We start from the raw sequence: 14,408 nt of genomic DNA, 5'->3' as shown, positions 1-14,408 counted from the left end.
GTACTTAGATAATATTTGTAAAGTTTGAATCAATAAAAGGCATCACTATTATATTTGGTCAACATATCCACTAATCCTTAAAATAAAAGAAATAAAATGATGACTGGCAGATCTATACCAATTCTGTTAGAAAGGAGGGAATTACAGTATGCCAGAGACTAAAAGGCATAATTCTCCCCTAAAACAACAACTTACCAAAGGTAAGTGAAACAGTAAATTCTAAAAAATGTCCTTTTGTTAGAGGAACAAATGCAAAGTGCCCAGGAACCAGTTCGTACACTAGTAGCACTTACAATGACTGAATGACAAAGGCTAAACTTCAGAAAATATCACAGGAACTATCAAGCAATGCCAGAAGAAAACAAAAATCTCTAATGAAGTGAAATCAGTGGGTAGTTCCAGTTGTGGGAAGATGTGCTTCAGACTGATTCAGCATGCAACTACATCATAAACATGAGCATTTTAACAAAAGGAATGTGAAACAGAGAAAACCACTTGGGAAAGTAATCAAATTTTGTCAGATTTTCATTTCTGAGATTACTTAATTATGCTTAATTATGCTTAGATGTATACATTTTATTCTTTAAAATAACTGAATATCTAGGTTAAATGGGTTAAATAACTGTCAAACACCAAGAATAATCTGTAAGTAAGGCAGCAATTTCTATCCCTTCCATCTCTATATTTAAATATTTAATCCATTACTAAATGAATTATAGTATTAATATAGACAGATTGTCTAAAAAAATAAATTGCTGTAACATTGCCTGAAATACACTCCTAATCTAACCCTCAAGGCACTCAGACATTACAGAGATAGGGATCAAGGTCTAAGCTGTCTTTAATTTCAAAGAGATGCTTAGCAGCTCATTACTGTACTGCACTTGCTGAATTGATGATTTATAAAGAGCTTTCCAGACAGCTGAGATTAGAGAAAATTAGAGCCATGGCAGGGCTTTAATCTGAATATTGTCAATTCCTTGTAGGTGCGGTCACCTTTGTAGTTGGGTAAACATGCTACAGATGAGTATCTGGATCTTTCAACCTTTCTATATAATTATAAATTATAAAATTATAGTTGAAGAATTAGAAATAAAAATTTGGTCCACTAGGGATGAACTCAACATATCACCACATGTCATTTTAGGGTATTTGAAATGCCAAAAATCCATTCCTGAGCCCCTAAGTTAGAAATCCCAATCTTTTCTGGCAAATTCTCATATTTCACCCAAGTAGAAACAGAAGCCAAAATCAGTCAAAAAACTGAAAAAAGCGGGGATGAAAGGGTGAGGTGGGTGGTGCCTGGGTGGTTTACTGGGTTTAGCATTTGACTTCAGCTCAGGTCTTGATCTCGGGGTCCTGGATCAAGCCCTGCATTGAGCTCCCCACTCTGGGGGAGTCTGCTTCTCTCTCTCCCTATTCTTCCCTCTTCCCCCACTCGTGCTCTCTATCTCTCTCTCAAATAAATAGGTAAAATCTTTGAAAACCAAAAACCGCAAACAACTGATAAGGGACATCTAGGCCAGGACTTTAGTCAGAGTCTATTTTCCAGTAGTAAAGCAGATTCCACTTTAGAGTGGGTTCAAAAGATTTTGTAATTGTTTCTGCTAGATGCCTGAGACACATTAACAGTCAAGACCCACTTTGACTTTAAATTTCTGACTTAGCATAAGACACACATGTGACGGCAGTCCTATGGTTAAGAACTGTTAGGATGACTTTGTCTTATTACCTATCCCCTTTCCCCATTCCAGCCCAGACCCAGGTAGCAAGCCCTCTCATCCTTTGCCTGTTAATGGTCAGCTCTGTGTGTCTGCGGGATCCTATGAAGTTCCCTATTTCCCAGCATATTTACCCCAAACAGCCACAGCAGGAGATCTCCTCTACCAACGTGAGGTTGTGAGGTTGTTTCTCTCTGAATCCCCCCTGGATTAGCTCCACTATCAACCTTCTACCTATTCTTCAGGATTATATCACAATAAGCACAAACATTCCCTCCATGCAAACACTGCTCTGAGTGCTCCACACAATGTTTTAATTCTCAAAACAATTCCACGTGGCTGATGATGCTACAGCTGTACTGTGTAAACACAGCTATCAAAGCAGGGAGGTCTCAGAGCTCACAGAGAGCTGCAGCCAGCTGATCAGGACTGTAGGCAGGGACAAACATTTGATATGGCTTTGTCCCTCCATGGGTGTGGAAGGTTGATTTTTGTTGTTGTTGTTCTTTTAAGTTATTTTTACTTACTTAACAGAGAGAGCCAGAGAGCACAAACCAAGGGTTGGGGGGAGGCAAAGGGAGAAGGAGAAGCAGACTCTCCCCTGAGGAAGGAGCCTAGTGTGGAGCTCCATACCAGGACCTGAGCCAAAGGCTTAACCGACTGAGCTACGCAGGCATTCAAGGTTGATTGTTTTATCAATTATTTCTGGTTCTTTTGCAAATGGAGGATTATTTGGTAATCTAATCCATCACACCTTGACACTCCATGTCTCTTTAAAATACTTTTTCTGCCCAAATTTAAAAAAAAATGTGTTTGAAAATGAAAAATTACCAATATACAAAACAAAATGAAGATCACCTGATAACAATCTTATATATTTTCTAATAAACTTTCAACTTACTTTTCAAACTCTCCAGCAAAACTCCACTTGACAGCATGAGTATGTCAACTTCAACTGCCACCAGCAGCAGTAGAGATCACTATATGGAATATTACTGTATCAGCCACTACCTTGTTCATGATGCCTCTTATACGTTTACAGGGCTGCCCTTAGTGCACACTTGCTTGAGAAACATTAACCTTATCAACTCACCAAGGGAGTTAGGTGCACAGAAAGTACAAAAGCAGTAAACATCATAAAAGTCGATAGTAGGAAAAGCTGGAAATTTTACACATGTAAATTTAAAAGAAATGCATACATATATGAAGGATGAGAGCTTCAGAGAACAAAGAATGAACCACGAGGGGTCAGGCAAGGCGACTGACAAAATTCATGTTCAGTATATCAGTATAGGAGGAGGTTTGGAATCTGTCAGCACGATTAAAGTGCTGCTGATGAAAACCCCAGTCAGCAAACACACGAGGAGTTAGACATTTGTGAATGTGAATGACCTCAAACTAGGAAGAAAAGTAACAAATACAAATACACACTGCAGTGCTAGACAAGCAACTGCCCCATTGGGATATCATTACTCTGGGAGCCCTCAGGTCTCCAAAGCATCAACCATGTCTGTAACATGGCAGTTTCATTTCAACTTTGAGCATGTCCTAGGATTTGGCACAATGGTAAAGAAGATACTAATACAGTCGGAACACAAAACTGGGTTAGCTAAGATATGTATTCAGCTAATTAAAACTGTGTGTTTTCCTATACACATACACATATAGAGAATATTTCCTGGACAAGAACTTAGATTTTCCTTTAACATGACAGCATATATCATATTAAAGTATTTGACTAATGGCTAATTTCAAAGTTACTGATCACCAGGGCTTTCTTGCTTTTGGATCCACAGGTGATTTAAGCCACAGTGGTTAACTCTAAACTAGGCTGGGAAGGCAAGATTAAAGGAGTGAGTGCAGGGAGACAGACAAAAAATGAAGCATAATATAAAGTGACAAGTGGCATACTGGTGGTATACTAGAGCTAAGTATACATATAACAAGACAGCAGAGGTATGGACAGGAGGAATAAGTGGTGAGCAGAGATTGGTTCAAGAAGGAAAAGAGAGTAGCACAGGTGAAGCAATAGTTGGCAGAAGTGCATCGAAGTAAACAAGCAGTAGATTACATTCAGAAGGGAAAAATGTTGAATGAATGAAAAGGAGGATTCATGGAGGGTAGTTGAGAGGAATGAAGCTGAAAAGCGAAGCTGGTACGGGATCATGATGGCCTTGAAGTCACTTATCCTGTATCGAGGCTGGAATATTAAGGGAAATGTGTGAGAGCCCTCATCTTCACCAACCAAGGAAAAAGAAATATTGTGGAAGATTTCTGAGCTTGCAACCCTACAGGGGTCCATTCCCTCACTCCTAGTACCGAGGCCAGGCAAGAGTGTTCTTGGAGCTTGCCTAGTTCACCAATGCTGCATGCACACTCTCCTTCCCTACAGGCGGCACTCAACCACAAAGTGCTGAAACTGGAGAACAGGAATATGCCATTATGTTGGTTGACATATCATAAGAGGAGGAATAAGGAAATGCTTCAAAAGTAAAAATGACCCATTCAGTCTTCTCTCTTACATTTTAATTCAACATTTCTATTAATTATTTTAATAAACAGAAAAAATATAGAGTATTATTCCATGTTTCAGGATCACCTTGTACAGCTAACTTAGGAAAATACAACTGAAAAACATTTCAGTTAAAAGGAAACCAGAGGCAGGTTAGAAATTTCTTTTCAATTATAAATAATAAAATACTCAGTACACATTTAAGATTTTTTTCACTAAAAACAAAAACAAAGAAGAATTAGATACTAGGAGGGAAGGGCAAGACGGCGGAAGAGTAGGGTCCCCAAATCACCTGTCCCCACCAAATTACCCAGATAACCTTCAATTTATCCTGAAAATCTATGAATTCAGCCTGAGATTTAAAGAGAGAACAGCTGGAATGCTCCAGTGAGAAGAGTCCGCGCTTCTATCAAGGTAGGAAGACGGGGAAAAAGAAATAAAGAAACAAAAGGCCTCCAAGGGGGATGGGCCCCGCGAGGAGCCGGGCTGAGGCCGGGGCGAGTGTCCCCAGGACAGGAGAGCCCCGGCCCGGAGAAGCAGGAGCTGCACCAAACTTCCGGGGGGAAAGGGGCTCGCAGGGAGTTAGAGCAGGACCCAGGAGGGCGGGGATGCCCTCGGGCTCCCTGGGACACTAACAGACACCTGCGCCCCGGGGGGAGTGCGCCGAGCTCCCGAAGGGCTGCAGCTCAGAGGGGCTCCGGCGGCGGCTCCGCGGAGGGGGCTGCGCGGCCCGGGAGGAGCTCGGGGGCGGCTCCGGAAGAGGAAGAGGCTCCGAGCAGAGGGGGCTGCGCGGCTCCGGGAGCAGCTCAGAGGGGCTCGGGGGCAGCTCCGCGAAGGGGGGTGCGGGGCGGGAGCGCGAATCCAACAGCGCAGGCCCCGGAGCACAGGGCGCCGGGACACAGCCCAGGATCTGGCCTCCCCCAGGGACAGGCATAGGCTGGGAGGGCCCAGGACAGCGAGGATGCTCCTGTCCCGAGCTGAGCACATCAGCGGCCCCACCCCGGAGCCTCCAGGCCCTGCAGACGGAGAGAGCTCCCTAGTTACTGCGGGAGCTGACTCCAGGGCTCCAGAGCTGGCCCCGCCACTGCGGTTGTTCCTCCTGGGGCCTCACGGGGTAAACAACCCCACTGAGCCCTGCACCAGGCAGGGGGCAGAGCAGCTCCCCCAAGTGCTAACACCTGAAAATCAGCACAGCAGGCCCCTCCCCCAGAAGACCAACTAGACAGACAAGTTCCAGGGGAAGTCAAGGGACTTAAAGTATACAGAATCAGAAGATACTCCCCCCGTTTTTTTTTTTTTTTTGCATTTGATTTGTTTCCTTCCCCCATCCTTTTTTTCCCCTTCTTTCATTTTTTCTTCTTTTTTGTTTCTTTCTTCCTTTTATCTATTTTCTTTTTCTCTTTTCTTTCCTTCTTTCTCTCCTGTCTTTTTCTCCTTTTCCCAATACAACTTGTTTTTGGCCACTCTGCACTGAGCAAAATGATTAGAAGGAAAACCTCACCTCAAAAGAAAGAAACAGAAACAGTCCTCTATCCCACAGAGTTACAAAATCTGGATTACAATTCAGTGTCAGAAAGCCAATTCAGAAGCACTATTATACAGCTACTGGTGGCTCTAGAAAAAAGCATAAAGGACTCAAGAGACTTCATGACTGCAGAATTTAGAGCTAATCAGGCAGAAATTAAAAATCAATTGAATGAGATGCAATCCAAACTAGAAGTCCTAATGATGAGGGTTAACGAGGTGGAAGAACGAGTGAGTGACATAGAAGACAAGTTGATGGCAAAGAAGGAAACTGAGGAAAAAAGAGACAACTAAAAGACCATGAAGATAGATTAAGGGAAATAAGCGACAACCTGAGGAAGGAAAACCTACCTTTAATTGGGGTTCCCGAGGGCGCCGAAAGGGACACAGGGCCAGAATATGTATTTGAACAAATCCTAGCTGAAAACGTTCCTAATCTGGGAAGGGAAACAGGCATTCAGATCCAGGAAATAGAGAGATCCCCCCCCTAAAATCAATAAAAACCGCTCAACACCTCGACATCTAATAGTTAAGCTTGCAAATTCCAAAGATAAAGACAAGATCCTTAAAGCAGCAAGAGACAAGAAATCCCTGACTTTGATGGGGAGGAATATTGGGGTAACAGCAGACCTCTCCACATAGACCTGGCAGGCCAGAAAGGGCTGGCAGGATATATTCAGGGTCCTAAATGAGAAGAACTTGCAACCAAGAATACTTTATCCAGCAAGGCTCTCATTCAAAATGGAAGGAGAGAGAAAGAGCTTCCAAGACAGGCAGGAACTGAAAGAATATGTGATCTCCAAACCAGCTCTGCAAGAAATTTTAAGGGGTACTCTTAAAATTCCCCTTTAAGAAGAAGTTCAGTGGAACAATCCACAAAAACAAGGACTGAATAGATATCATGGTGACACTAAACTCATATCTCTCAATAGTAACTCTGAACGTGAATGGGATTATTGACCCCATCAAAAGGCGCAGGGTTTCAGATTGGATAAAAAAGCAGGACCCATCTATTTGCTGTCTACAAGAGACTCATTTTAGACAGAAGGACACCTACAGCCTGAAAATAAAAGGTTGGAGAACCACTGACAATTTGAATGGTCCTCAAAAGAAAGCAGGGGTAACCATCCTTACATCAGATAAACTAAAATTTACCCCGAAGACTGTAGTGAGAGATGAAGAGGGATGCTATATCATACTTAAAGGATCTATCCAACAAGAGGACTTTAACAATCCTCAATATATATGCCCCGAATGTGGGAGCTGCCAAATATATCAATCAATAACCAAAGTTAAGAAATACTTAGATAATAATACACTTATACTTGGTGTCATCAATCTAGCCCTTTCTATACTCGACAGGTCTTCTAAGCACATCATCGCCAAAGAAACGAGAGCTTTAAATGATACACTGGACCAGATGGATTTCACAGATATCTACAGAACTTTACATCCAAACTCAACTGAATACACATTCTTCTCAAGTGCACATGGAACTTTCTCCAGAATAGACCACATACTGGGCCACAAATCGGGTCTGAACCGATACCAAAAGATTGGGATCATCCCCTACATATTCTCAGACCATAATGCCTTGAAATTTGAACTAAATCACAACAAGAAGTTTGGAAGGACCTCAAACATGTGGAGGTTAAGGATCATCCTGCTAAAAGATGAAAGGATCAACCAGGAAATTAAGGAAGAATTAAAAGGTTCATGGAAACTAATGAGAATGAAGAATACAACCGTTAAAAATCTTTGCGATGCAGCAAAAGCAGTCCTAAGGGGGAAATACATGGCAATACAAGCATCCATTCAAAAACTGGAAAGAACTCAAATACAAAAGCTAACCTTACACATAAAAGAGCTAGAGAAAAAACAGCAAATAGATCCTATACCCAGCAGAAGAAGAGAGTTAATAAAGATTCGAGCAGAACTCAACGAAATCGAGACCAGAAGAACTGTGGAAGAGATCAACAGAACCAGGAGTTGCTTCTCTGAAAGAATTAATAAGACAGATAAACCATTCATTAGCCAACCTTATTAAAAAGAAGAGAGAGAAGACTCAAATTAATAAAATCATGAATGAGAAAGGAGAGATCACTACCAACACCAAGGAAATACAAACGATTTTAAAAACATATTATGAACAGCTATACGCCAATAAATTAGACAATCTAGAAGAAATGGACACATTCCTGGAAAGCCACAAACTACCAAAACTGGAACAAGAAGAAATAGAAAACCTGAACAGGCCAATAGCCAGGGAGGAAATTGAAGCAGTCATCAAAAAGCTCCCAAGACACAAAAGTCCAGGGCCAGATGGCTTCCCAGGGGAATTCTATCAAACGTTTAAAGAAGAAACCATACCTATTCTACTAAAGCTGTTTGGAAAGATAGAAAGAGATGGAGAACTTCCAAATTCGTTCAATGAGGACAGCATCACCTTAATTCCAAAACCAGACAAAGATCCCACCAAAAAGGAGAATTACAGACCAATATCCCTGATGAACATGGATGCAAAAATTCTCAACAAGATACTAGCCAATACAATACAACAACACATTAAGAAAATTATTCACCATGACCAAGTAGGATTTATCTCCAGGACACAAGTCTGGTTCAACACTCGTAAAACAATCGATGTGATTCATCACATCAGCAAGAGAAAAACCAAGAACCATATGATCCTCTCATTAGATACAGAGAAAGCATTTGACAAAATACAGCATCCATTCCTGATCAAAACCCTTCAGAGTGTAGGGATAGAGGGAACATTCCTCAACATCTTAAAAGCCATCTACGAGAAGCCCACAGCAAATACCATTCTCAATGGGGAAGCACTGGGAGCCTTTCCCCTAAGATCAGGAACAGGACAGGGATGTCCACTCTCACCACTGCTATTCAACATAGTACTGGAAGTCCTAGCCTCAGCAATCAGACAACAAAAAGACATTAAAGGCATTCAAATTGGCAAAAAAGAAGTCAAACTCTCCCTCTTCGCCGATGACATGATACTCTACATAGAAAACCCAAAAGTCTCCACCCCAAGATTGCTAGAACTCATACAGCAATTTGGTAGCGTGGCAGGATACAAAATCAATGCCCAGAAATCAGTGGCATTTCTAATACACTAACAATGAGACTGAAGAAAGAGAAATTAAGGCGTCAATCCTATTTACAATTGCACCAAAACGCATAAGATACCTAGGAATAAACCTAACCAAAAAGGTAAAGGATCTATACCCTAAAAACTATAGAACACTTCTGAAAGAAATTGAGGAAGACACAAAGAGATGGAAAAATATTCCACGCTCATGGATTGGCAGAATTAATATTGTGAAAATGTCAATGTTACCCAGGGCAATCTACACGTTTAACGCAATCCCTATCAAAATACCATGGAATTTCTTCAGAGAGTTAGAACAAATTATTTTAAGATTTGTGTGGAATCAGAAAAGACTCCGAATAGCCAGGGGAATTTTACAAAAGAAAACCATATCTGGGGGCATCACAATGCCAGATTTCAGGTTGTACTACAAAGCTGTTGTCATCAAGACACTGTGGTACTGGCAAAAAAACAGACACATAGATCAATGGAACAGAATAGAGAATCCAGAAGTGGACCCTGAACTTTATGGTCAACTAATATTCAATAAAGGAGGAAAGACTATCCACTGGAAGAAAGACAGTCTCTTCAATAGATGGTGCTGGGAAAATTGGACATCCACATGCAGAAGAATGAAACTAAACCACTCTCTTTCACCATACACAAAGATAAACTCAAAATGGATGAAAGATCTAAATGTGAGACAAGATTCCATCAAAATCCTAGAGGAGAACACAGGCAACACCCTTTTTGAATTCGGCCACAGTAACTTCTTGCAAGATATATCCATGAAGGCAAAAGAAACAAAAGCAAAAATGAATTAATGGACTTCATCAAGATAAAACGCTTCTGCACAGTAAAGGAAACAATCAACAAAACTAAAAGACAACCTACAGAATGGGAGAGGATATTTGCAAATGACATATCAGATCAAGGGCTAGTATCCAAGATCTATAAAGAACTTATTAAACTCAACAGCAAAGTAACAAACAATCCAATCATGAAATGCCAAAAGACATGAACAGAAATATCACCAAAGAAAAACATAGACATGGCCAACATGCACATGAGAAAACGCCCTGCATTACTTGCCATCAGGGAAATACAAATTAAAACGACAATGAGATACCACCTCACACCAGTGAGAATGGGGAAAATTAACAAGGCAGGAAACCACAAATGTTGGAGAAGATGCGGAGAAAAGGGAACCCTCTTGCACTGTTGGTGGGAATGTGAAATGGTGCAGCCACTCTGGAAAACGGTGTGGAGGTTCCTCAAAGAGTTAAAAATAGACCTGCCCTATGACCCAGCAATTGCACTGCTGGGGATTTACCCCAAAGGTGCAGATGCAATGAAACGTCGGGACACCTGCACCCCGATGTTTCTATCAGCAATGGCCACAATAGCCAAACTGTGGAAGGAGCCTCGGTGTCCATCGAAAGATGAATGGATAAAGAAGATGTGGTTTATGTATACAATGGAATATTACTCAGCAATTAGAAACGACAAATACCCACCATTTGCTTCAACGTGGATGGAACTGGAGGGTATTATGCTGAGTGAAATAAGTCAATCGGAGAAGGACAAACAGTGTATGTTCTCATTCATTTGGGGAATATGAATAATAGTGAAAGGGAATATAAAGGAAGGGAAAAGAAATGTTGGGAAATATCAGGAAGGGAGACAGAACATAAAGACTCCTAACTCTGGGAAATGAACTAGGGGTGGTGGAAGGGGAGGAGGGCGGGTGTTGGAGGGGAATGGGTGACGGGCACTGAGGTGGACACTTGACGGGATGAGCACTGGGTGTTTTTCTGTATGTTGGTAAATTGAACACCAATAAAAGTTAATTTAAAAAAAAAAAAAAGAAGATGTGGTTTATGTATACAATGGAATATTACTCAGCCATTAGAAATGACAAATACCCACCATTTGCTTCAACATGGATGGAACTGGAGGGTATTATGCTGAGTGAAATAAGTCAATCGGAGAAGGACAAACATTATATGTTCTCATTCATTTGGGGAATATAAATAATAGTGAAAGGGAATAGAAGGGAAGAGAGAAGAAATGTGTGGGAAATATCAGAAAGGGAGACAGAACATAAAGACTCCTAACTCTGGGAAATGAACTAGGGGTGGTGGAAGGAGAGGAGGGCGGGGGGTGGGGGTGAATGGGTGACAGGCACTGGGGGGGCACTTGACAGGATGAGCACTGGGTGTTATTCTGTATGTTGGTAAATGGAACACCAATAAAAAATAAATTTATTAAAAAAAAGAAGAAGAAAAAAGAATTAGATACCCGTTTTTATGTAAAGGCTTTTATGTATATTTTAAACATAATTTTCTTATATATACCCTCTCTGCTCTACCACAAACAACACTGTTTTGCTGGTAAGTATAGAAAATCTTCCAGAAAAGAACAGGCTGAGAGCCTGGAAATCCTTGCTGATTCTGTAATTACTGGATCTGCCACTAACTATAGTTACCAGAATGGTCTCTATAGTTTCAGATCATTTAAATATCGAAGAGTCACTTCACTGTCCTTTGAGAAGAGCAATTTAGCAGTGACTCTTAGCTCCTAGCTACACATAAATTCCCAGAGATGCTGGATCAATATTTTTCCCCTTTGCTGTATTTCTGTTAGGGAGTCAAATTCCAGCTTCAATAGAGAAATGTTCATTTACCAGCAGAAGACACTGTTTGCTGTTTTAGAGATTCAACTTCTCAGATGTTCTAATGTAGTTATGTTCCTGACTGACATACACCTACTTGTATATGAGGAATGCAAGAGGAGTCTAGTGGTCAAGGTAGAAAAATTCACAAAGAAGCTGGATTTGGAGTTGTGTACTCCAAATGAGCACTAATCCCACAGTTCATCATTTTCTAATAATGATGTTCATTCACTTCCAACTATACCAGACACAGAGGCAAAAGACAGAAGTAACATTCACGAATCCCATAATATAAATACACTTGACCCTTGCACAACTTGAGAGTTAGGGTGGCCAAATCCCCATGCAATTGAAAATCCACATATAACTTTGAACTTCCCCAAAACTTAACTACTAATAATAGCCTACTGTTGACTAGAAGCCTTACCAATAACATAAACAACCAATCTTTGTATATTATATGCATTATATACTGTATTCTTACAATAAGATAAGAAAATTTTATTAAGAAAATCATAGGGAAGAGGAAATACATTTACAGTACTGTACTGTATTTATCGGAAAAAACTCACCGAAAAGTGGACCTGCACAATTCAAACCTGTGTTGCTTAAGGGTCAAATATAATTTACTCCCGGACACGGGATATTCCCCCTTGTTAGTATGGAAACTTGCAAAAATATTTAGACATCACTAAAATTCTGATTTTTTTTCTTTTCAATTCTCAAAAATCCTCAGAGGATTCTTTACTATGTCCTTAACATATTAAAATACAGAGCTTATGACTGCAAAAAAGTACAAACACCCCAATGTTTCAGCAAGACATTTAACCTTAAACTCTTGAGATGACTTTGTTAAACCAATTCATTTAAAAATTTTGTAAGCTATACTGACTGAAACCAGAAGTGCTCTCCATGGAGAAACGCTGGGCCAATTTATGATGGCTTGCATCAAAATAAGGAAACTGGAGAAAGTAGTTTTCCTTATGTGTTAGTATAATCCATTCCTTTCCAAAAAGCTACACTAAACACAGCCGATGATGAAGAAGGGTAATTAAAATTCAAAAGTAATGTATGGTAAGCAGTAATTACCTTATACAGAATTGTCCTTTATTTTGACACTAAGAGGAAAATGGTTTGTGCTGAGCACAATAAAGCAGGAGAAAGAAGAAATGAACATGATGATATATGGAAATAAACATGAATATGTTTCACTATTTCTATTACTAGATACAGAATTTCACCTTTGGCTGGTGTTACAGAAATTGCTACAATCATTGATTCCCTACACTGATGATCTCTTTTCCTAACTAAACATAGGGTATAAAAGTAGACAGCAAAAAAGAAAAAAATCTGCTACAGATGTCTACTCTGCTGACTGTATTCAAACCAAACAAGAAGCCTGAACCCAAAGTTCATATTACTCCATTGAGAGCATCATCACAAGCACATGACGTTAACAATTTGCACCAGTAAAGGACAATACTTTGAAGAAAGGCTTTTTATAGAAAACCTATTTCAATCAATCTTTTTAGAGAAAAGAAAAATAAGCACACATTACCCCCCCCCCCCCCCCGATGTGTTATGAGATGCTTGCAAGGAAGAAACAGTGAGACAGTGGTCTGATTTTTAACTGAAAGCAACAAAAAGACATTTTTGGAAAAAGAGAGAAAGAGAAGTAAAAAGGGTAGCCAGATAAAACAAACAGATAAGTACAGATATGTCCAGGAATAGTAACTGGTTGTAAATGAAACTACTTCACATCAAGCCATGTCAGTAAAATCTAGTTAAGGAGAAAGGATGTTTCACCACAAACCAGGCATAACAGGATATGGAGGTGGTTTCTTATTCAAGATGGTGTTAAAAATATTGAAGAACTCAAGTTAAAAATAAAGACAATGCAAAGAAACCTACCGCATGGTAACTCCGTGATCTGACACCTTTAGAGAAGTGGTTCTCAACTTCCTCTAGAGTATCTTAAGGCAAATGTCAGAAAAGACCAATTTTATCCCATCGTATAAAATGGGAAAACTTTGACTAGGAACATAGCCAGCTTAAATGAAGCATGAATTTACCCTTAAAATCCAAATTCCTTTTGTATGTAAACTGTTTATTACTTATGATTTCCTTATGTATATCTTTACAATTTGGTCAAATTTCTTCTCTACCAAGTAATTTTTAGACAAGTCTGTTATAACAAACAGAATAAATGCTGCATACCATATAGTATACACAGAATAAACACTGCAAAACATCACAAACTCACCTTCATCACTTATTGCCTGCTGTTTCACCAGAGTCAGTGGGGATCTTGCTGGAGGCTTACTAAGAGGATGGCGCCAACTTTTAGCAGTTTTGGTTTCTCCTTCTATTCTCTGGTCACAGAACAAAAATGGAAAAGAAACACTCACAGTTAAACATTTGTTATGAATGAAAAACTATGGTTCACAGTGATTTATGACAATTTAATTATAAAGAATTCTTATACTTATTTATGTGCTGGGGAATTAGTCCTTTATTTAAAAAACAAACAAACAAACAAAACCTATAAGTCAAAAGAAACAGGAACCCATACTATTAGTTATTTTTCCAAGAGATCAATTAACTGTCCTTCCACTGCATATTAAACTACTATCTATGGTATAGGGTACGCTTATCAAACTTGCAATGAACCCAGCAGTTACCAAGTTTTCAAAAGTTCTTCCAAACTAATCTATATTTAGAATTATATAATCATAACAACATAGAACTATGGCATTTGGTCACCTTGTACTGGCCACGTGTGAAAATCTGGCAGATTATTTTGCTTTCTATCTTTACCCAGAAAGCAATACTGCCAAAGTGAGTCTGTATACTTCCTTCCACTGAGAA

The 14,408-nt window shown here is 39.8% G+C and overlaps 1 protein-coding gene across 1 annotated transcript in view; it reads right to left on the bottom strand.

Annotated features, from left to right (window-relative positions):
- Positions 1-14,408, bottom strand: part of LOC121483885 (lysine-specific demethylase 4C) — a 238,541-nt gene that overhangs the window by 20,918 nt on the left and 203,215 nt on the right. The window contains exon 11 of the mRNA XM_041742383.1: positions 13,804-13,912. Within this exon, the coding sequence (XP_041598317.1) occupies positions 13,804-13,912 (109 nt within the window). The remainder of the gene's footprint in view (positions 1-13,803; positions 13,913-14,408) is intronic.

Source organism: Vulpes lagopus, unplaced genomic scaffold (assembly GCF_018345385.1).
Source record: "Vulpes lagopus strain Blue_001 unplaced genomic scaffold, ASM1834538v1 ctg45_4, whole genome shotgun sequence".
In the NCBI taxonomy this organism is placed as follows: domain Eukaryota; kingdom Metazoa; phylum Chordata; class Mammalia; order Carnivora; family Canidae; genus Vulpes; species Vulpes lagopus.
Note: the sequence above shows the minus strand (reverse complement) of the source record. Positions and strands in the feature narration are given on the sequence as shown.